Below are 22968 nucleotides of genomic sequence, written 5' to 3'. Positions count from 1 at the left end.
GAAAATTTCCACAAATATTAGGTCAAAGAAAAAAAATTTTGATGGACTTCCTATATTTTGGGCAGATACTATACCACTCTAGCCATGCTCAGCTGGTTACTTTGTTTTTCAGATTGGGTCTCATGTTAACTTTGCCTGGTCCAACCCTGGACAGAAATCCTCTTACTTACCTCTGCCTCCTGAGTCACTGAGATGATTGAGGTCAAATAATTTGAAACCAGAGAATGTACTCTGCAAACTGTGGCCACCCACTAGCTTCTAGAGCAGCCTTTGTTTTCACTCCTAATCCAGTCTGAATCCCAGCTCCAGTTCTGAGCATGAACACAGCCTCACCTCCAGGCCCTTGCCAGCTCACCTCTGGCAGAAGCACATCCAGAATGAACCTGATCCTGTCACCATTGATCCTCGTCAGCATCTCACTGTCTATCTCTTGGTAGACACCCTGCAGGTACTTCACCACCCGGTCTAGCTGCTCCTCATCCTCTAGGTAGGTCTCCACACAGGTCACATACTGGCTGGAGTTCAAGAATGTTTTTAGCCACCTTGATGGCTTCCTGCTTTTCAGGATGGCCCGCAGGTGGCTCTCTGCACCCTTGGCCTTCACAATATACTCCACCAGCTTCTGGTTGGCCCGGTCACGAGCAGCACGGGAGCGGTCAGGCAGCACCTTCCTGCAGGGCTGTCGTCGTCCCACAGGGCTGCCCACCTCCTGCTCCTCGGAGTCCCTCTTGCTCAGCTGAGGAAAGCTGGCCCCCAGTACATCCTGCTGGATGGACTTCCTCACAGGATAACCTGCAATGCAAACATCAGTGACAATTGGATTCTATTCCTGTGCAAGAGCCAGCCTAAGTACCAAATCTGGAGTCTCAATCTGGAACAGAGGTGGAAGGCAACCCTCAGAGGCACATAGCAGGAGAGCCTCATGTTCCCCAGATGCCCCTGAGGTGGGATTTTTAAGTTTCCAAGCACCTTTTGTTTAACAGGATCCCTGATTTTTCTCCATGAACAGTGTCCTTTAGTCATGTTTAACCCATTCAGAGAAACACAGACATATAACAGCTCTAACACTGCAAAACAATCATCTCTTCCCTGGGCGTTGGTGGCTCACACCTGTAATCCTAGCTACTCAGGAGGCTGAGATAATCTGAGGATCATGATTCAAAGCCAATTCAGGCAGGAAAGTCGGTAAAACTCTAGTCTCCAATAAACCACTAGAAAACTGGAAGTGAAAGCCGGAAGTGGAGCTGTGGCTCAAGTGGTAGAGTGCTAGCCTTGAGCTGAAGAGCTGAGGGACAGCACCCAGGCCCAGAGTTCAGGCCCCACGACCGGACCCCCCCCCCCCAAAAAAAATATATATATATTAGAAAACTGGAAGTGGCGCTGTGGCTCAAGCAGTAGCACACTGGCCGTGAGCTGAAGAGTGCAGGGACAGTGCTCAGGCTCAGAGCTCAAGCCCCATGGCCGACAAAAAAAAAAAAAAAAAGGAATCATCTCTTCACTCTCCCATACTTCAGTGGCCCAGAGTAACAAAAAATTCATTCTAGTTCGTAATTACAAATGCCAGATCTATCATGAAAAGCACTTAAAATCCTACTCTAAAGTAGGATTTCGACAGGGAGAGTAGGACACATGTAGGGACAGCCCTGACACACCTCAGGGAACCTCAGGGGGCAGAATAAAACCATGTCAGGGTCACATGGCTCTGTTAAGGATGTGGTGGCACCCAAGCTTATAGCTCTAACCTTATAGCCCCATCCTTAGAGGATAATTATTTCTCAAGGGCAAACACACCAAGTGTGGGTCTCACAGATGTGCTTTTACACTTACTGATGTTAGCAGCATAATATTCCAGGAAAGAACCAGCAAAGGAGCCACAGCCTGCGCAGGGGTGGAAGACATTATAATTAGACAACAGGTACTTTTCAGGGTCTTTGGTTTAGTGTATCTCCTGGAATTTTTCTGCTCCGACTTGTGAGGGCTTTGTGGGACACACTCTAAGGAATTTGGGGTGAGTCACCTAATTAATAAAAATTGCAGACTCAGGTTAGGTGGAAACCAGTGCTCACTGAAGTGACCTAACCTTCTGTGTTCACATCTGTCTCTAAAAGGAACAGGATGCCCTGGGCCTGTCCGATCAACAGAAGGGTCTGGAGCCAGGGATCACATTCCTTGGGCTTCAGTGAGTCCCTGGGAGGACTTTGGGGCCGGCGCTCACTACTTAGCTCCTTTGTCCCAGTGTGCTAAATCAGGCGTGTCTCTCTAGTCCCAGGGTATAGCCCCACATACCTAACCGCACCCGGTAGTCAGTGATGAGGGACACACACCAGCCAATGGCCTGATCGTAGTCCTCCTTGGCTTTGTCCTAAAAAACAAATAGCTGGGCTTTAGTGTGTTTAAAGACTGTGCCGCGGGCTGGGATGGTGGCTCAGTGGTAGAGCGCTTGCCTTGAATGCATGAGGCCCTGGGTTAGATTCCTCAGCACCACATAAGCAGAAAAAACAAGCCGGAAGTGGCACTGTGGCTCAAGTGGTAGAGCACTAGCTTTGAGATGAAGAGCTGAGGAACAGTGCCCAAGTCCAGAGTTCAATCCACAACTAGACCACCCCCCCCAAAAAAAAAAAAAAGACTGTGCCGCAGTCCCAGGCCCCACTAGGCAGCCTTGAGCAACCTTCAAACTTGTCTGCATTTGCCATGCAGGGATTCCCAAGGTCAAACAGGGCAATACTCAATGCCGTGGCCACTCGTATCCCCACTGGCTTGGGAACAACTCTCTAGAGACGACAGCAGACGAGTATTTCCAGTGTAGCCAACATGGTCATTAAATGGACTTTTTTTTTTTTTTTGGCGGGTCCTGGGGCTTGAACTCAGGGCCTGGGCACTGTCCCTGAGCTACCACTTGATGCATAGCACTATTTCCGGCTTTTCCTGTCTATGTGGTACTGAGGAATTGAACCCAGGGCTTCAGGTTTACTAGGCAAGCACATTACTATTAAGCCACATTCCCAGACCCACATCATCTTTTTAATAATAATTTTAAAATTTAAATTAAAACACAAAAAATAGGATATTTTCTCTTTTTTTCTTTTCTCTCTTTTTTTGTTGGTTGTGGGGCTGGGTGCTATCCCTCAGCAATTCATTTCATAGGCTAGCACTCTACCACATGAGCCACAGGGCCACTTCCAGTTTTCTGGCAGTTAATGGGAGATAAGAGTCTCATGGACTTTCCTGCGCAGGCTGGCTTTGAACTGCAAGCCTCAGATCTCAGCCTCCTGAGTGGCTAGGATTACAGGCGTGAGCTACCGGCACCCAGCTAAAAATAGGTTATTTTCACAATATCAAAAAAAAAAAAAAAAAAAAAGTGGTACATCACTTACCTAGCAAGTGTGAGGCCCTTGGTTCTAACCCAAGTATTACAAAAAGAAAGAAAGAAAAAGAAAAAGAAAAAAAGGAAAGAAAAAGAGGCAAGCTATGAAAATAATTCTTCTCAATGATCCGTGTGCCTGAAGATATCAACTTGCCTGCTCATAAAATGCTGGAAGATGAGCTACCCCAAAAAGGAAAGGGACACTGCCACCAGTGTCAGGAAGTGCCCAGGGCCTCCCTGTTCTCACCTAAAAATTAGGATGATACCTTGATTCTGTCTACCTCTTGCTGCTATGAGTGTCCCCCAAATGCCATCCATCAGTCACACACTTTCCTGCCTGGGCTGACAGAACTGGATCCCTCAGATCTTAACCTCCTGAGTAGCTAGGCCTACAGACATGAGACACCAGCATCGAGCTACCTCAGATTTTTTTATGTGCAGGGGATGGAACTCAAATCCTATACATGCTAAGCCCACTGAGCTCCATCGACCTCACTCACTTAAGTAAAAGGAATGTTAACCTCCCCTGTCAACTGACTACACTGTGGAGCTGAACTTTCTTTTCTCAGGGAAAGAACATTCTCTGAGACCAGGTTACTGCAAGGAGGAATAGGCTCATTTTCTCATAGCCCAGATTTTTTTTTTAAATAAACCCACCCTTTGTATGCTTCAGACACATGTATTTAAGAGCTGGAAGATTCTAATGCAACACTATGCCCAGCACTTTAGAGCCCATGTTCAAATCCCAAGTGCAGCATCCATGCTGAATAAGTTGTCAGCTCAGGGTTGGAAGAGATCCTGTTCCTCTCCCACCACACATAGATTTGTACCCTAGGGAATAGAGAAGCTCAAGCAGCAACTGATAGCCCTCTGCCAACACCAGGATGAGTAGGCTATCTGCCTGACAGCTGGGGGGTCCAAGTTATAAAGAGTAAGTGATAAGAAAAAGGAGACAAACAACAATAACAAAAAGCCAGCACTGGTGGCTCACATCTGTAATCTTAGGTACTCAGGAGCCTAAGATCTAAGGAGTAAGGTTTGCAATAGCCCAGGCAGGAAAGACCTGAGACTCTTTTTTTTGTTGTTGTTGGTCATGGGTTTGAACTCTGTGCCTGGGAGCTGTCCCTTAGCTCTTCAGTTCAAGGCAAGTGTTCTACCACTTGAGCCACAGCATCACTTCTGGTTTTCTGGTGGTTTATTGGAGATAGGAGTCTCACAGTCTTTCCTGCCTGGGCTGGCTTTGAACAGCAATCCTCAGATCTGAGCCTCCTGAGTAGCTAGGATTACAGGCGTGAACCACCAGTGCCCAGCTAGACTGTGAGACCCTTCTCTCCAATAAATTATCAAAAAAGCCAAAAGTGGAGGTGTGGCTCAAGTGGCAGAACTCTAACCCTGAGCAAAATAAAAGTTCAGGGACAGTACCTAGACCCTAAGTTCAAGACCCAGAACCCCCTTACCCCCGCCCCTGCAAAAAAAAAAAAAAAAGAAGAAGAAACAAGGCTCACCTGTCCTGGAGGAAAGGAAACTACTGATAGACAAGGACTCAGGACACAGCTTGGACACCAACCTTCCAGATATTAAAGAAATGGAATATGGGGCTTGGGGTGAAGTGAAACTCAGTGGCAGAGTCAGGTGAACAAACTTGAGGTGGCTAGCACAGCCTTCTAAATTTGCCAGGATACACATAATGCCCACAGGGTCCCTGGGACCCTGCCACATGGCAGAGCACCCTGAAGTCCATGGCTAGTGGAACACATAGAATGACGTTCCTCGAGGGCCTGACTATGAAGCACATTTCTGGAGAGTCAGGAATCTCTGCAGAGGCACAGTGGAGGCTATATAAACCATGTAGCCACTAAAATCTGTCTGTTGTTATGCTGTCCCTGAGTTTTTGTTTTTTTTTCACAAGGCTAGCACTCTACCACTTGAGCCACAGCTCCACTTCTAGATTGTTGGTGGTTAATTGGAAACGAGTCTCCCTGACTTTCTTGCCTGGTCTAGCTTCAAACCATGATCCTCAGATCTCAACCTCCTGAGTAGATAGGGTTACAGGCATAAGTTACCAGCACCCAGCCAAAACTTTTTTTGGGTGGTGGGGTGGAGGGTCATGGGGCTTGAACTCAGGGCCTACACACTGTCCCTGAGCTTCTTTTGCCCAAGGCTAGTGCTCTATCTACCACTTTAACCCACAGCTCTACTTCCAGTTTTCTGATGACTAATTGGAGATAAGTCCTTCCTTCCCAGGCTGGCTTTGAACTGAAATCCCTAGATTTCAGCCTCCTGAGTAGATAGGATTATAGACATGAGCCACCAGCACCCACCTTGGCCAGAACATTTTTAATGAAAAAATTAGGTGTCTGATAGATCACTGCAGTTCTGGGGACACAGCCATGTGCCCCCTGACATATGTGACACCTGAGGGCCTGCTGTGCTCATGATGCTTGGCTAGGCACAGGGACACCAGCTTCCAAGGGCTCACAGCCCATTGCCCCCTCGCCCCAGGGCAGCCTCCTAACAGCCAAGGAAGGAATTGTTTGCCCGGGCTCTCACCATGGCTTCCCCAAGGCTCAGCTTGGTCCCCTGTAAACTGCAGTCATCCCAGGGTGGCTATGAGCATCGATGCAAATGAGTGATCCCATAGTCACCACTTGGAGTGGTGCCTGCTCTGGCTCTAGCTATTCCTTCCCCAGACGCCCACAGAACCATATGGGAGCCACACACAGAGAACACAATGACCAGTTGCAAAATAAGCCATTTACAGAAGCAAGCAAGCAAGCGATGATCCACTTACCAACAGTGTCTGTTTCTCTTTACAATCAAAGTGCTTCAGCCGCCTGAGAAACACAGTGATCCTTGATGAAGCAGAGGAAAGGTAAGGGTTAACATGCATGAGATTGAGAGCGAGCAAAACTCCTTTCCTGGTAAAAGCAGTGTGGGGTAGAAGCAGCATCAGCCTCCAGTGCAGCCCTTTTCTCAACTGTCCAAAGGAGCTTATACAGCTAGGCCCCGGAGCTAATGGGGAGCAAACCAATTCTAGAAACCCCTTAGGACTTCAGAGCTGAGTTCCTACTGCACCCCACCAGATGCTGTAAGAAACATAGAAAACCTGAGGACCAGATGAGACCAGCTGCACACAGGCCCCCAAAATGCCACTGGGAGGTTAGTGCCAGCAAGTGCATTATAATAGGGAATAGCTGACAAAAGACTGATCCATGAGCCAAAAAGTAAGACCTAGGTTCAAAAAGGGTCGTGGTCACTGGACTAAGCTTTGTTATGATATGGGAGACGGGATCAAACACCAGTTCAGACCAGCTTGTAGAGCCATGAGTGCCTGACCGGCTTCCTTTAGCTACAGGCCTTTGTTCCTGTTGAAGGAGAGGGTCATACAGACTCCGCCACACCCTGCTAGGCTCTTGCTCAATTGCACCCCACAATCTCTTCATGCCGCGTTCCTAAGAACCATCAGAAAGTTATCTGGACCACTTGAAAAAAAAAAAATCAAGAGTAGTTTCTGTACCCTCTGCCTTTTGGGTTCATGTTCCCTTCAATGAAGAGCACGCTGGCTTTCTTATCTCTCCGCCGGATGCTTTTGACCTGTCAGCAAATTCAAGAGGAAATAGTATCAGAAGCTTGCAAGTGATGGTGGGGCAGATTTCAGCTATCTCCTCTGCCAACCCTCATTTGGGATGGGGATGTGTGTGGGGGTGGTGGTGGTGGAAAACATATGGCATACAATGCTCTGGCACAGGGGAGACCCGGGCCAGGCTTGCTGCCTCAGTCACTTCCCATAGAGCTAACAGGGTTAGATGAAGCTAGTTTTCTACTTTGGTTCCTTAATGAAAGGCTCTGCACCCACTGTGCTGTAAGCATCTGGGTTACTGCAGGCTGCTCAGGGAGCCTGGGAGCCAACCCAAGGAGGCAGAGGATCTACTCTGTGGCCCAGCTCACATCTACCCTCCTTAAGGTCAACCAGATCCCAATGCCCCCAGTGTAGCACACAGAATAAAGGCAAGGAGCTCAGCCAGGCACCAGTGACTCTTGCCTGTAATCCTTACCAGTCAGGAGGCTGAGACTGAAGATCACAGTTCAAAGCCAGCTAGGGCAGGAAAATCCATCAGATAATCTTATCTTCAATAGCCACCAAAAAAGCCCGAAGTAGAGCTATGGCTCAAGTGGTAGAGTGCTAGCCTTGAGCAAAAAAGTGTAGGGATAGCACCCAGACCTTAAGTTCAAGGCCCAAAAGCAGCATGCACAATTGTACATGCATACACAGTATGCAGAGAGGGGCTAGTCCCAAGCCATTACCTCTCAGGTAAGATTACCTGTTCCCATGCCCACGGCTCCATTATGGTAAGGACTCTATGTCCCATAGAGATCCCAGAAACGATGACAGGAAGGAAAACATTGGTAAGCATGGGGAGGGAGACCAGGAGAGGGCCCCACATGATGTCTCCCTCATAGCTGGACCACACGCTGGCCCTTAAGGATTCCAATTTAGCGGTACATTTGCTCAGGCTACACATCTTACCTAGGAGCTACTGTTCAGAATCCAATTCTGTTTCTTATATAACTAGTCAGCATGAACAAAGAGGCTTGGAGTTATGGACTAGAACCATGAAAACAACAAAAGTATGTCTTGCTGACTGCTTTTTTTGTTTTAAGATGGGGGTTTTACTATATAACCCAGGCGAGCTTAGAACTTTATGAGTCTATCAAACCGGTCTGGTGGTCTTGGGACTTGAACTCTAAGTCTTGGTGCTGTCCCTGAGCTTTCATGCTCAAGGTTAGTGCTCTACCCACTTGCACCACTGCTCCACTTCTGGCTTTTGTGGTTAATTAAAGGTTAAGAGTCTCAGTTTCCTGACAGGGCTTGGGAGCTATCCCTGAATTTTATTTATTTATTTATTTTTGTTGGTCGTGGGGCTTGACCTCTGGGCTTAATTAGGCACTGCCCCTGCGCTCGTCAGCTCAAGGCAAGCACTCTACCACTTGAACCACAATTCCACTTCCAGCTTTCTAGTGGTTTATTGGAGGTAAAAGTCTCACGGACTTTCCTGCCCGGGCTGGCTTTGAACCGTGATCCTCAGATCTCAGCCTCCTGAGTAGCTAGGATTACAAGAGAGAGCCACCAGCGCCCAGCTATCCCTGAATTTTTTGCTCAAAGATAGCACTCTCCTACTTGAACTACAGCTCCATTTCCTGCTTTTTGGTGGTTAATTGAACGTAAGTGGCTCACACACTTTCCTGTACAAGCTGGCTTTGAACTGTGGTCCTCAGATCTCAATCTAGTGAGTAGCTAGAATTACAGGCACGAGCCATCTGGCTGACCTTCTAGATTTAAACATTGTTGGTTTTTTTTTTTTTTTTTTTTTTTTTTTTTTTGTGGGGCCTGAACTCTGGGCCTGGGCGCTGTCCCTCAGCTCTTCAGCCTCAGCTCTTCAGCTCAAGGCTAGCGCTCTACCACTTGAGCCACAGCGCCACTTCCGGCTTTTTTTTTTTTTGCTTATGTGGTGCTGGGGAATCGAACCCAGGGCCTCATGCATGCAAGGCAAACGCTCTACCACTGAGCCACCTTCCCAGCCCAACAATGTTGTTTTTTGATCACGCAACTAGGGCTAGAGTATGGCTCAGTGGTTGTAATACTTGCCTAGCAATGTGTCAGTCCCTGAGTTCTATACCGAGAATAAATATATAAAATAATCAAAATCCTGTGTGTATGCCAGAGGAGAAAGTGAGGGCTAAAAACTGAAGGAGAAAGACCCAGGAGCAGCCTTTAAAAAAAAAAATCCTAATACTGCCGGGAGCCAGTGTACTCATGCCAATAGTCCCAGCTACTTAGGAGGCTGATATCTGAAGATTGTGGTTCGAAGCCGTTTGGGAAAGCCCAAGAAACTCTTATCTCTAATTAAGCACCAAAAAATCCTGGAAGTTATGGCTCAAGTGGTAGAGAGCTAGCCCTGAGCAAAAAAAATTTCAAGAACAAGGATAAACCTAGAACAAATCATGTTACATGAGATAACCCAAGCTCAGAGAGACAAACGGCACATGTTTTCTCTCATACACAGAAGCAAGATCTAAAATATATCGGAACATGATAAATTATACAAGCCTCTAGGCATTCACATATAGTGAGACTAAAGGGGGCTACTCTTAGGGGAGGAACCCAAAGGTGCAATGCTAATGTGCCTCTGGACATTTAAAATAATATTTATCAAATTCCAGGAACTGAAAACAATGGGGTTTTTTGTGTGTGTTTTGTCGTAGTCAGCGTCCTTGCCCCTGCTGTTGGTAAAGATAGTATTGTCCGTCTGTTTTTACTTTTTGGTGTTTTCTTTCTTGTTCTTTTTTTTTTTTGTCTGTTTATTTTTCTTTGGGAGGGGGTAAGGAGGCCACAGAAATGGAGAGACAAAGGGTGAACAAATACGGCTGTGGTACTCAGTGGATACTATGTTGGAAATGAACTATTCAACTTAGGGGGTGTGAGGGGAGGAAAAAACGGAGACAACAAAGGAAGAGGTAACATTGCCCCCAAATCTTATTTACCTGACTCATGAAATTGTAACCCTTCTGTACATCACCTCAATAATAATTTTTTTAAATGCTCGCGAACAGTATCCAGGCCCTGAATTCAAGCCCCTGGATTAACATCAAAAAACAAAAACAAAAATACTACTGTTCTGTGGCATCCAAACATATGCAGGATGCAAAGTCAAGGGGCTTGAACTCTGGGCCTGAACACTGTCCTTCAGCTCTTCGGCTCAAGGCGTTCTACCACTTGAGCCATATCACCACTTCCAGTTTTCTCAATGGTTTATTGGAGATAAGAGTCTCATAGACTTTCCTGCCCTGGCTGGCTTTGAAAGGTGATCCTCAGATCTCAGCCTCCTGAATAGCCAGGATAATAGGTGTGAGCCTCCGCTGCCCGGCTGAAACATCTCTTTGGGGTTTGCTTTTTGTTTTCTTTTTTTGCTGCCTTCCCTTCCCTTCACCTTTTTCTTCCCTTAATCCTCTCCTCCACTTTATTTTTTTTGGCAGTACTGGAGATTCAATTTACAGCTTCTTGCTGGTGCTCTATCATTTGAGCCTTACCTCCAGCCCTCTTTTTGCTGGTTCATTAGAGATGGAGTCTCACAGAATTTTCTACCCAGGTTGGCTTTCCATGTGGATTACATGTGTGAGCCACTAGTGCCTGGGTGTGTTTTAAGATAGGGTTTTGCTGTGTAGCCTATGTTGGTCTCAAACCCACAATCCTCATGCTCTTCAGCCTCCCAAGTACTGTGATATCTCTTTAAATAAACAACAGATTTCTATCATAAAATCTAAAATCACCACATTTTTTATTTTGGGGGGACTAGTTCTGGGGGTTTAAACCCAGAACCTAAGTGTTGTCTCTTAGTTTTTTCACTCAAGGCTGATGTTCTACCACTGAGCTACAACTCTATTTCTAGCTTTTCTTGATGGTTAACTGGAGATAAGAATCTCATGGACTTTCTTTCCCAGCTGGTTTTGAACACTTATCCTCAGATCTCAGCCTCCTTGAAAAACTAGGATTATAGGTATGCAGTTGCGCCACTTAAATTCACCAGCTTTAATGGAAGAAAATCTTGGTATGCACATAAAATGAACAAATTGCTAGTATTTCTCTCAAATAGGTTTGTCTAAGTCTGCTTGGTACAAATTTGACAAGTGAACCTCACATTAAATGGTAGCCAAAAGAGCAAACTTTCTGTTAGATCAATGTGAATCTTGTTTTATTTTCCTTATATAACGTCCCCCTCAACTCCCCCTCCCAACCACCCAGTTTTCTAGTAGTAACAAAACCCCCAAAATCTGCCTACGCAAAGGATGAGGGGACCCAGCTTTACACCGATGGAGTTGAGGGTACTCTTACCACAGCCGGCCAATACGGGTACTTTTGGTATTTAAGCCAGACTAACATTCCTACTTCAAATGATTGTGGTTCTAGAATGAAAAGAAAAACAGAAAAGGTCAAGACAAGTCAGAGCCATATCAAGCAATAAATGTAACAACTTGAAACAAAACAAACAAAAAAAGATCAGAGTATTTAAACCAATGTGAACATAATTCACCTAGGCGATCAAGAAAATTTGGAGGCAGATATATAACTCATGTCGCCGGAGTCTAACTGTCAACTGTGAGACCAAGAGGCAGACGGCAGTGGTACAGTGTGGTTTCCTGGTTCTATGGTCAATGTGCTAGCAGGAAGAAAAGACAAATGCTCTCTGTGCTTATCATGCAATTTCTCTAAGTCTAAAATCATTCCAAATTCACACTTCAATATCACACGCACACATATACACACATACAAAAAGAAAAAAGAAAAGGAAGAAAAAGGAAAAGAAAAAGAAAACTTAAAAAAACAAGTGTTGTTCAGGTTGAGATGAAGCTCAATGGAGGAGTGCTTACTCAGTGCTCTGAATATGTATAAGGCCCCAAGTTTGTCCTTAGTACTACAAAAATAAATAAAATAAGAGTGGGATATAAAACACAAGTGAGATAATTGCTAATAAGCAGAAAAAAATAATTTCAAAGAAACTCATCTGAAAACCTAAGATCTTAAAATAGGGGGAAAATTAAGCCGTGAAATAACTACAAAATTGTTGGTGAACAGAATTATTTAACTATATTTTTTGCCTTCTCCTCTTAATTCTAGGATAAGGGAATAGTTTAAATCTTTAAAAATCAAATGGCAGGAAGGGGTGACATTGTCCAAAAAAACAGAAATGTACTCATTACCTGACTTCTGGAACTATAACCCCATTCTACAACACCTTTATAGTAACAAAACAAACAAACAAACAAACCTCAGGGACAGTGCCTAAGCCCTGAGTTCAAGCCCCATGGCCAACAAATAAATAAAAGCAATAAAAAAAATTTTAAAGTCAAGTGCCAGCAGAGAGCAGAGGCTTGTGTGGGGTACGGCCTACGATGGTGATTCAAAGCCACCACATATGACTATAAAAACTAATGCCCTTGAGAAGGCAGGCAAACCAGGATGAGCATCTGCACTCTCAGGAAGTCATCTTTCCACTTGGGGGAGGCATTTAGCTTGAGGACACTCTGAGGCCCAGCATGGATTAACTGGACACAGGCACACTTGGCCAATGTGGAGGTGGTAGGTAAATACTCAGAATGAGTTTCGCCTGATGGGTAAAACACGAAACCAACAGGGAGCAAAAGCCATTTCAAGCGATTGTCAGGACAAAGGGGTAGAATCCTGGGGCTGTGGCCATGTGACCCCCATCCCTGGCTGGTGGCCACAGATAGAAGGAAAGGTCCCTCCAGGAAGGTATGGGGTTCTTCTTTGTGGCTAGTTAATCCTGCTCACGCTAGCAGTGATTGCTGATCTTCCACCACTTACTCCTCACAAATGCACTGCAGGGGTGTTATGGCTTCTATGGCCTTGGAGCAGTCCAGACACTCAGTGGAAGGTAGTTGGGGAAGACATAACAAAATGACTCATCACCCCCAGAAAATGATAACCAGTTCCCACTAATTACAATTAGGAGATGGTGGGAATGTGACACATACATATACACACATACACACACACACAATGAAAAAAAAAACTGAGCTTGCACACACACACATACACAAAGTGAAGTTATAATTATACTTATTAATGATGAAAAGCTTAGTAGTTTATATGAAAAGAACAGAAAAGCCACACAAACACGCACTTGTACAAAGGCATGCACACATCTATTCCTGCGCATTAAAACTGGCCAGTGTCTGGCTGCACAGATGCCTGTGGCTTTGTAGAATGTCACCACTGGGGCAAGCAGGTGATAGGCTGAACAGACTTTCCTATAGCTTCCCTACCACATCCTATGAATCCACAATTAATTCCAAACTAGAAGTGGACAGGCCAGAGATAAGCATCATGTCTAAAAGCAGAGCTGGTTCTAGACTTTTCGTTTGGTGCTCGTTCAAACCTCTGGATTCTTTTGTAGTTGTGTCCTGCTTCCCTGGAAACAAGTACCTTTTCCTATGGGGAAAACAGGAATTGTGGGAAGGGAAGACCCCATAGCATTCCTGGAAAGACCAAAGTCCCTTTGGCCATTGCCAAAGGGATTGATCAGAGGCTGCAGAACTGGTGAGGCAGTGTGCGGCCACGCCCAAAGGAGGGCAGTATAGCCCATCAATTCACTCAGCCACCCTCAGACCCTTGGAGGGGACCAAGGACGAGGGCTGAGCCCCTCTTCTCTTTGTGTAAAGATCTTTTTTTTTTTTTTTTTTTTTTTCAGATGAGGGGACTGAAAAGGGGCATTTCTTAGGGTCCCTGCCAGGCTCTCGTTTGGTAGGAGAAAAATGACCCAAGAGACTTGGTGGCTAATGTCAGAAATGTTTTCAGAGCCCTGGCCCACATTTCCCCCTCCTACAAGAATACAGCAGACTCTGGTGCTTTCTTACCATGATACAAAAGGATTCTTGGTGGCTCCTCATCTTCCTCATCTTCCTCCAGAATGGAATTAATGGAATTAAACTCCATGGACTCTTCAGAGGACTGAGGGTCTGCCAAGAATGTGAGGTTAGACTTTCATTATATTGTATTGTCACTGTAACTTCATCCCAAGAAAACATTTTATGACACATGGCCATCGATATAAAAGGAAAAGACCCTAGGCTGTGCAGAACTCAAAATAAGATGCACCTTAATTAGAGTCCATTTTATTATGTCTCTTTCTGATTGTTATGGGTTTTGTTATGGTTTTTTTGTTTTTTTAACCTCTGAGCCTTTTTGTGTATGCTCTTGGGTTTTTGAGACAGGCTTTGTTATATAGGGCAGATAAGACTGGTACTCATAATCCTAACAAGCATCACCCACCACATCCAGTTTCCAAAGTATATTTTAAATGGGGGAGAGAATGAGAGAGAGAGAGAGAGAGAGAGAGAGAGAGAGAGAGAGAGAGAGAGAGAGAGAGAGAGAAAGAACATGCTTTCATGTCATAAAGAGGCTGCTTCTAAGAAGCAACAACCTAAAACTAAATTATGATAAATTCATCATATTCTGGATGGGAATTATTTTCTTTTTCCACTGGGCCATTCAACAAATATTCATGGAGCATATTCTGTGGAAAGGTGATACAAGCATTGTGTCAACAATGGAGAGGTCATAAGCGTTGCCTTTTCCTTACCTATCTAGTGGCCTAAGTCCTAGAACACTCTCAGAAGGCAGCCTAGGAAGTGTTCAGTAAACACTCAATAAATAAGGTTGAGCAGCTGGAAGCTGGGTCCTCCCTTTGAGGTTGGACAGCTGGTTGCTCAGCACCCAAGACAAGGGAGATGAAGCCAGGGGTCTCAAAGGGTGAATTTCAGCACAAGACAGGTGCTCCCTTTTCCTAAATGAGAATTCTTTTTCAAATGTTTTTTTTTTCCCCCTCCCTTCTTCCTTCTGAATTACAGGGGACCGGCAGAGCATGAATAACTCAATTCCAGATTGAGCTCCAAACAAGGTAGAGGGCAGTCACCATCTCTTTAGAACATGGCACACGCCAGCTCCCTGTAGCCTTCCAATGTGTGAGTAGAGGGCCTGGGAAGGAAGTTTCCAATTAACAGAGATCTGTGCTGTATGTATGCAATGAAGCCATTTCCAGATATCTGACCACAAAGTGGGTAAGATTTCTGAATTAGCATTTCAAAACTAAGTGGGATGCTACAAGGTTTAGGCGGAAAAAAAAAAAAAATCACAGGTCTCCAAAATCACACAAAGATGGTTACATGGGAACTCCGCTAGTCGGGATACTTTTAATCACTTTTTGCAAGTCCTACCTCATTTACCGGGAATGCATTATTAGTTCTGCAAAGATTAAGAATAAAGAGAAAACCCTGAGGGTGCAGATGCAGCAGGCATCCCGGCCCCATGCATCACCGCCTGTGTCACCAACAGCCACCCCTCACACTCTGCCAGAGGCTCCCTTTCCAACTTGCTCTGCTTCAAACAAAAATAAAGACCTAAATATTTGGGAGGAGCTGAGGTAATTATAGCTCAGTGGGGAGACAAAGGAATGAGAAATCTCTGCTCAGAATCTATTTTGGAAACAGTCTCATTAAGATCTGGTTAAAAATACTCAAGAGCTGCCTGAGGATCCCGACTGGCAAAGCCCAAGCCCAGGGAGGAGTTGAGGATCTAAGGATCCAGCTCAGGAACTGCCAGAGTTCGCTTACCTTCTTCTATCCTGTCACTGTCACGGTCCGGAAGAGGATTGCTGGGTTGCTCTGCCTGAGTGTTGGAGGGAGCTGGACTGGGTTTATTGGCAGCTCTGTGCAAAGCCATACATTCACTTGTCTCCTGCCTAGTGGACAATGTTGCGCCTTCAAGTGCTATCCCCTTGGAACCTGTCTGCAGATGTGTGGCATGTGGCCTCTGGCCTTTATCTAGGCGCAATCTTTTTGCAGAGCTTTCCCCAGTCTGCTCCAGGGCGGGGAGCACTGTGAGGCTGCCTGATGGGTCATATCCTTCGGCACTGGCACATGGATCACTCTCCTTGGCTTGAGAAGGCCAGGCCTGTCTCTTATTCTCTTCTTTGATTTCTCTCCTGGAAAGGATAGGCACTGTCTGGCACCAGCTGGACTTACGTGCCAGAGTCAGATTTCTGTGGTGAATCTTTAATCCACTTTCATTGTGAGAACCTTCTCCAGCTGAAGCAGTGAACTGGGCCCTTGGGGTTTCACCTTTCCCGAGCCCCTTCTTATGCTCCACTTCTTTTTCACTAGTGGATGACTGTGACAAGCTTTGTGGTTTGTATTCCTTCTTCCTCTCAAGTCCAGAATCAGCCGACACATCTTCACAAGGTAAAGATGAAGATGGAGAACCAGAGCGTGAGGAGGCTGCTTCTGTACACTGCTTTTCTCTCTGAGATAGTGCAAGTTCATCTTTCCTTGAATGGTTTTCTTGATTCAAACTGGGTGTCTCACTCAAAACATCTAGAGCCACGCGTAGTGACCGTCTATAGGTCAGCTCCTCCAGGGGTGCGGTGGGGATTTGGCTCTCTGAGGCTGTAAGGATGGAAGACACATGCTAGTTATTACACTTAGGGACCCAGGCACTACCACCATAATCTTGCTTTCTCAAAAGCTTAAGTATCTATAAACTTCAGTCACTAGCTCCTGAGTGAAGTCGGGCCTAATATCTTTAACCCACGTTTTTCTAAAAGGAGACAAAGCTAGAAGACAGCTATTCATTCTCAGCTGCAATTAAAAAAAAAATACTGACCTTAACCTGATTGGCTAAAAAGATAAATTCCTTCAAGTTACAAAACAATACTGGGAGCAAAATGTATTCAAATGTTTTGCAAATCCTCTGTCAGCCTTACAATTTCCAATTCAATCAGGGTCAATAAAACCCAATGCCAACCAAATAAAGAACTCGGCTGGTAGTGGGTGCTTGGCTGGGGGTGGGGGGGGGAGTGATCAGCTAACAGGGGGGAGATATAAAAAGACTCATTGTATGCTGCTTGGTTCCTCCACTTCTCTGCAAGGGCATTTCAAAGCCATAAAGGCATGTCGCAGGCCTCTAGTCTGCGCCCATCCTCCCGCTGCCATAGTTTTATTTATTCATTCCGACATACAGACACGGCGCTACTTATTTGAACAAGATGATAGAGGCAATATCACAACTCAGCGGGCACAATGCCTCAATCAAAACAGTATTTTGCCCGTTTAATATTAAAGACACCCACAAGTGGTCATCCCCCCAACAGGGTTTGAGCCAGTGGTGCAGATGCCACCCGGGGTCGGATGTCAGCACCACCTTCAACAGGCGGATGGGATCTTACACCACCAAACAATAGCAGTTTTCTAGTCCAGGAAACTGAGCCTCATTTGCTAAACACTGTGGGAAGGGATCCTGGTCAATGTTTTCACAAGACAAACCATCCTTTGCCAATACAATAAATAAGTGCTCCTATTTTAAAGGCAGACAGCAATTTTTTTATTTTTGGGTGCTGGCCCTGGAGCTTGAACTCAAGACCTGGGTGCTTTTCCTGAGTTTCTTTATGTTTAAGGCTAGCGCTATACTACTTGAGCCACAGCTCTACTTCTGGCTTTTTTGGTATTTTATTGGAGATAAGAATCTCACAGACTTTCCTGCTCAGGCTGGCTTCAAACCAGGATCCCATGGTCTCAGCCTCCTGAGTAGCTAGGATTATAGGTTTGAGCAATTTTAAGTCTGGTTTTGCTAGAAAGTGATTAGGTGGGCACCCAGAGGATGGTTACTGTTCTCTAGCTGTGTATGCATGTGACAGATCCCTGGCTCTGCCAGGCTTACTTCAAGTCACTCTCAGCTATGAAATGCACAGGGGATAGCTGCTAAATTCTTGCCAGTTGACCAGCCTCATTCCCATCCAGACAATACCTGCATATAATGGGCAGCAACCAATGCAGATCCTAGACTACCCCACTCTTTCTCCTTTTGGGCTCTGTTCTAGAATCTTACATAAGCAAGTGCTTCTTAGCCAGATGGCAAGAGAGCCAGTTTACAGCCTTACCTGTGGGATAGCCAAAAAAAAAAAAAAAAGGGGGGGGGGGGACAGGGAGCAACACCTCCCCTCCCCCCATGGCAGTAAACTCATCAATGTCTTTAGATCACTTGAGAGAACTATTTATTGAAATGGCCTTAAACCTTAAATAAAGAACATGACTAGGAGGGCCAGGCCTTATGGCACATCTGTAAACGCAGCAGTTGAGTCTGAGGCAAAGAATCGAGAGTTCCGGGCCGGCCTGGAATATATATTGTGATTCTGCCTCAAATGCCTCCCTCCCCCAAAAAACACAGGGGCTGAGATCGCAGCTCACTGGTGAGTACAAGGCCCCAGATTCTGTCCCTATTCCAGCCAAAAAAAGAAAAAAAAAAATTACTGATGGCTCATGCCAATAATCCTAGCTACTCAAGAGGAGTTTGAGACTTGAAAGACTGAGGTTCAAACTCAACCCAGGCAGAAAAATCTGCTAGATACCATCTCTAATTACCCAACAAAATACTGGACTGAAGGTGTGGCTCAAGTAGCCAGTATTGGTCTGAAAAAAAATTCAATATACACAAAAAACTGGAAAATCCTGGAAAGGCTTAAGAAAGCAGATCTAGCTCGTTATCAGTAGCTCAAATCTATAATCCTAACTACTCAGGAGGCTGATATCTGAGGAATGAGGTTCAAAACCAGCCTGGGAAGGAAAGTCTGTGAGACTTTTCTCCAATTAACTACCAAAAAAAAAAAAAAAAAAAAAAAATCAACAACAAAAAAAAAAAAACCAAAAAACAAAAAAACCAAACCATCTGGAAATGGCACTGTAGTACTAGCCCTGAGCAAAAACAAGCTCAGGCACGGTGTCCAAGCCCTAAATTCAAGCCCAGGTTGGCACCAAAAAAAAAAAAAGCAAGCAGAGCCAAGCTACCTTTTTTTGGTCTTTGTTTCTGCCTGGAACCCCTGTTTAGCCTGAGTGCTGGGATAACAGACCTGGGATTTTTTCCTTTCTCATCATATGTCATTCATATTCCCTTCCATAAGGAAATACAGACTGCACAGGATAAATTTTTACCGACAGAGCGGAGTTTTCTTCCCTTCTCCCAAGCTCCTTTTGTCAAAACTCACGGTCACCCGAAGTGTGCTCTTACCTAACAAGGCAGCAATGTTCTCAATTTGAGACTTCTTTAGGACCTTGACTTCTGTGCTCCTCACCTGGATTCTGCAGGGACAGACGCGGTTATACACTAGCAGCTAAGGCCTCCGAGACACTTTCAAACATGTTTTTCTCCAGATGACAAAAGAATTAGATTCAGTTCCCTCCTCAACCTTCCACTTACACCAAAAGTCACAGCCAACTAGGAATTCGCCTGCCTGAGGTTATAGGCAGCAAGGACCCCGGTGGGTGTGGGTTTTTTCCCCCTCCCTCTCTCTCTCTTTTAAGACAGAAAAGGTTGGCTGGAGTTAAGAGTAAAAATAAATTCAAATTGTGACTTTTATGAGGCAAATCCGACTTTCAACTGCACAAATAACTCCTTTGTTAGGTTTCCAGAGTAGACGATAATGTCACTAAAAGCTGTTTACAGCCCAGCAGGCGTGTTTTAGTTTAAAAGGATGTCTTTCCTTTTTAACTCAAGTATTCAATTACCTTCCCAGCCGCAGGGAGAGTGTGAGCTGGGGGCCAGGCGGGCTCTTGAGGCAGCTCTGAAGAAGCGGGAGATGGCAGGGAAGAAGTGGGGCCAGGGAGCCCCCCAAGAGACACAAGCAAGAAAGAGAACCAGCCAGGGAACTCTTTAGAAGTGGGGATTCTGACCCCAGACACGCCAGCACCATCACACATCACTGAAGTACTCATTGTCCTTGCAGACAACCCACACCTCTTCACACCCAGATAATCAGGTATAGGACAATACTGGATTGCCCCTTAACTACTCAATAACCTTTTGAATGCTGAAAAATTGTTTCTTATTGGAGTGCCAGGCTGGAAATCAAAGGCTTCAAAACCGACAGGCCCCTGCAGTTTCCAAAAGAAGATACACTAATCTGAGAAGGAAAGCTCTCTATTTGGACCCGAAAAAAGAGTTGCTCTTGGGTATAGCTTGTTTATTCAAATTTCGTTAAAATCTCTCTGTGGATCTTACAGATGCTTTGCTCAGATCTTCAACTTCCAAACTAGCATAAAGTAGAATCAAGGTGTCATCCTCATAAAGCTGATTAGGAACTAATAATAATGAATAATAGTAACTACAGCATTATCATTAGGAACTAATAATAATGAATAATAGTAACTACAGCATTATCAACCGTTACAAGTGGATCTCATGTTGTGGGGATGACAGAAGAGTATTAGAAATCCCAGACAGGGGGGAAAAAAACAGTATTAAAAAAACAAAACACTTAACTTTTCCTCTAGGGAGAGTATTTGAACATTTAGAAAGAATGTCTTTTTTCTCTTATTTTTTGTTGGAGTCTCCGTTCTGGCCAATACCTAAGTTTAAAAGAAAAAAGAAAAATAATCCTTGTTATTGAGACAAACTAAGGAACAGAGGCAAACACAAGAATACAAATGTAGTAAGTACAACTGCAGGATTTCAGATACTAGATCCAATCCCCTTAACTCAAATAGGAAAAGGAGGCACATAAAACCAAAGGAGAACTCAGTCCAGGGACCCAGGCTCCTTGCCTTCCAGCCCAGCACTTCCTGCTGAACTGCTGGAAGGCGTCCCCAAAACACTACTGTTATTTACTATCATGGGGCTTCTTGCCAGATATTCTCTTGAGTCAGAGCCTCACATGCCTTTTTATAGCTGTTTTTTTTTTTCATAGAGTGAAAAAAAAGACACTTTAGGAAGCATGAGACTTTGTAAGCAGTAGACCAAAACCCCATTAAATGGGGAACGGGGATCTGTGCCAACAGATCCAGGCGCCAACTGTTCAGGTTCAATTATTCCACCCAAGCTACTCCTAGGTACAGGAGCCTGATAAAGATTTTACTTGTCATCTGAAAGTCATTTCTAATTCCTGAAATTACAGAATAATGGCTGTCACCTTCGCAGGCCATAATCGCTTTTCCCATCGGCAGAGGACATACTTGGCATCCGTCATGATTGGGACTCATGTGGCAAGTGGTAATGATTTGGCACAGACAAAATGCTTCAAGGTCTGCCGCCGATGTGCCCTGCAACAAAATTTGCACGGTGGTTTATGAAGGCGTTTGCTTGCTATTTTAACACAGACATAACCCTCAAGGGCAAAGGTGAGCTTGACTTATCCTGCAAGTAAATGGTTCAATCCTGTAACCTCAAAATGAGCTGCTCAGTGCCTAAGAGCCCATTGACAAACAAAAAAAGGGACAGGACAGCCTTGGTACCTAGGAAGGCAGGTGCCTGTGTTGTTGTTGTTTCCCCCTCACACACACACACCATCCCCCATGAATAAAATACAAATACATCAGATTCCTTCCCAAAGGTTCTGTCCAGATTATTTTTAAAAGGCTCCTGAAAAAATCATCCCTGGGCTGAAGGCCTGCCTCGAACCTCCACACGAGAGGCATTTTAAACAATCACATCTTACAAACCTTCCCCTGCTCAGGGAGTTAAATAGTAGCCCACAGAGCATTCAAAACAAAACAAAAACCCCACAGAGCTGAGGACTGCTCTCTCTTTTGGTTGCCATGTCCCTGAAAGGACAGGGACAGCTGCAGAACCTTCTCTAAACCCAAGGCCATGGCGGCCTAGGCTGTGGACAGAAATGGAAAGCTGGTGATGGGGGGGTGGGGAGGGGGGTAAGTATGGCAGAGGGGGGAGTTTAGGTAGCAGAGGAACCGGTGGGGGATGGGGGGGGGAGGGTTTCGAGCAGCAGACAGGAATCCAGGCAGCAAAGACTAGGGTTCGCAGCAGTAAGGTAGGGGAGGTGGGGTTCAGACAGCAAGAATGAGCTTTTTGCAGTAGCGATGAAGGATCGCGCAGCAGAGATCAGGGACGCGGGGGGGGGGGGACCCTCACATGTGGGCCAACGGGGGGGGCAGGGGGGAGGTGTTCCAGCAGCAAAGATGTGATTCGCAATTAGTCGACGGGAGAAGGGGATCAGGTAGCAAGGACGGGGTTCCAGGGAGCAGAAAATGCGTCTGCGGCCGCATAAATAAGAGTTCGCAGAGACGGAGGATGAAGCAGCAAGGACCCGGGTGAAAGCAGAGGTGGGGGGGATACGGCTAGCAGGCTCCAAGGTGCACACCCGGGGACGAGTCTCCCGGCCAGCCGGGGCCGTCCCTCCCACAGGCCCAGCCAGGCCTCGCCGCCTCAGCCCCGCCCAGCGGACCCGAGGAGTGCACAGGCCAGGCTCACCGGGCGCCTCGGCCTGTCCAGCACGGCGCCCGAGCCCGAGCGAGGAGGCCGCGGCGGCCCCAACCACAGAAGGCCAGCCCGCCAACCGCCGCCGCCCGTGCCCACCGCGCTCACCGCGCTCACCGCCTCCGCTGCTGCGCCGCTCCCCGCGGGCCTGGGGGCGGGGCCTGCCTCGCAGCGGCGCCAAGCCCCTCCCTTCCCCACCTTCCAATGGGATGCTCGCATCGTCGTTCCGCCCCGCCTCCCGCTCTAGACGCCCGCGTTCTGGTGTAGGCCACGCCTCCGTTTCTTTGCCTGCCCACTGTTCCTAGCGCGTGCGTAGAAGGGGCCATGGAAGTCTGACCGTACCAGGACCTCTTACCACCCCAGGGCCCTTACCTTTCCCGCCCTGCCCGCTTTTGTCTTACCAGTCAGACTCCAAACCCTAGTCTCTCGAGTCTCTGAGGGAAAATGGATGCCTCGCCACTTCACTTGCGCACGACCTCCGACAGAACCTTCCAGAATGTTCCAGTTCTTAAGATGCTTACCAGTTGGCCCACGTGTGAGGGCCCCATGAGCGCTGCAGGGAGCTCACTTTTTTATTGGCCTGGCTGGAAACCCACTTTTTGTCACAGCCCTGAGGGCAGTTGTCCTGCAGACCGGCCCTGCTGTGGAGAGACATCTTACAGTGGAAGGCCTGGTCCTTAGAGTGAGGTGTCAGGCCCAGAGGGGAAAATGGGCGTGGAGGTGAGCATCCAGGACCCCCGTGGCCCTTGGGTAAGTGGGTGGCAGACAGCAT

The 22968-nt window shown here is 46.2% G+C and overlaps 1 protein-coding gene across 7 annotated transcripts in view; it reads right to left on the bottom strand.

The window, feature by feature from the left end:
• Pwwp3a (PWWP domain containing 3A, DNA repair factor) overlaps positions 1–22387 on the bottom strand; it is a 41183-nt gene extending 18796 nt beyond the window's left edge. For 5 of the 7 annotated variants that reach the window (XM_070008533.1, XM_070008535.1, XM_070008536.1 and 2 more), the window contains exons 1-12: positions 22305–22387; positions 20896–21025; positions 20250–20335; positions 18999–19069; positions 15554–16384; positions 13799–13900; positions 11256–11326; positions 6882–6958; positions 6156–6216; positions 2287–2362; positions 1828–1878; positions 356–792 (exon numbers count right to left, since the gene is read on the bottom strand). In XM_070008533.1, the coding sequence (XP_069864634.1) occupies positions 356–792; positions 1828–1878; positions 2287–2362; positions 6156–6216; positions 6882–6958; positions 11256–11326; positions 13799–13900; positions 15554–16384; positions 18999–19069; positions 20250–20335; positions 20896–20952 (1920 nt within the window). In that variant the 5' untranslated portion in view covers positions 20953–21025; positions 22305–22387. Of the gene's footprint in view, positions 1–333; positions 793–1827; positions 1879–2286; positions 2363–6155; positions 6217–6881; positions 6959–11255; positions 11327–13798; positions 13901–15553; positions 16385–18998; positions 19070–20249; positions 20336–20895; positions 21026–22190; positions 22282–22304 lie in introns of those variants that run through there. The other 2 variants (XM_070008537.1, XM_070008534.1) reach the window with 2 other exon arrangements.
• Positions 22388–22968: the final 581 nt, after the last annotated feature.

This window comes from Dipodomys merriami, unplaced genomic scaffold, assembly GCF_024711535.1.
Source record: "Dipodomys merriami isolate MVZ:Mamm:240054 unplaced genomic scaffold, mDipMer1.0.p SCAF_70, whole genome shotgun sequence".
Lineage (NCBI taxonomy): Eukaryota > Metazoa > Chordata > Mammalia > Rodentia > Heteromyidae > Dipodomys > Dipodomys merriami.
The sequence above is the reverse complement of the archived record's forward strand: the minus strand, read 5'-3'. Positions and strand labels throughout refer to the sequence as shown.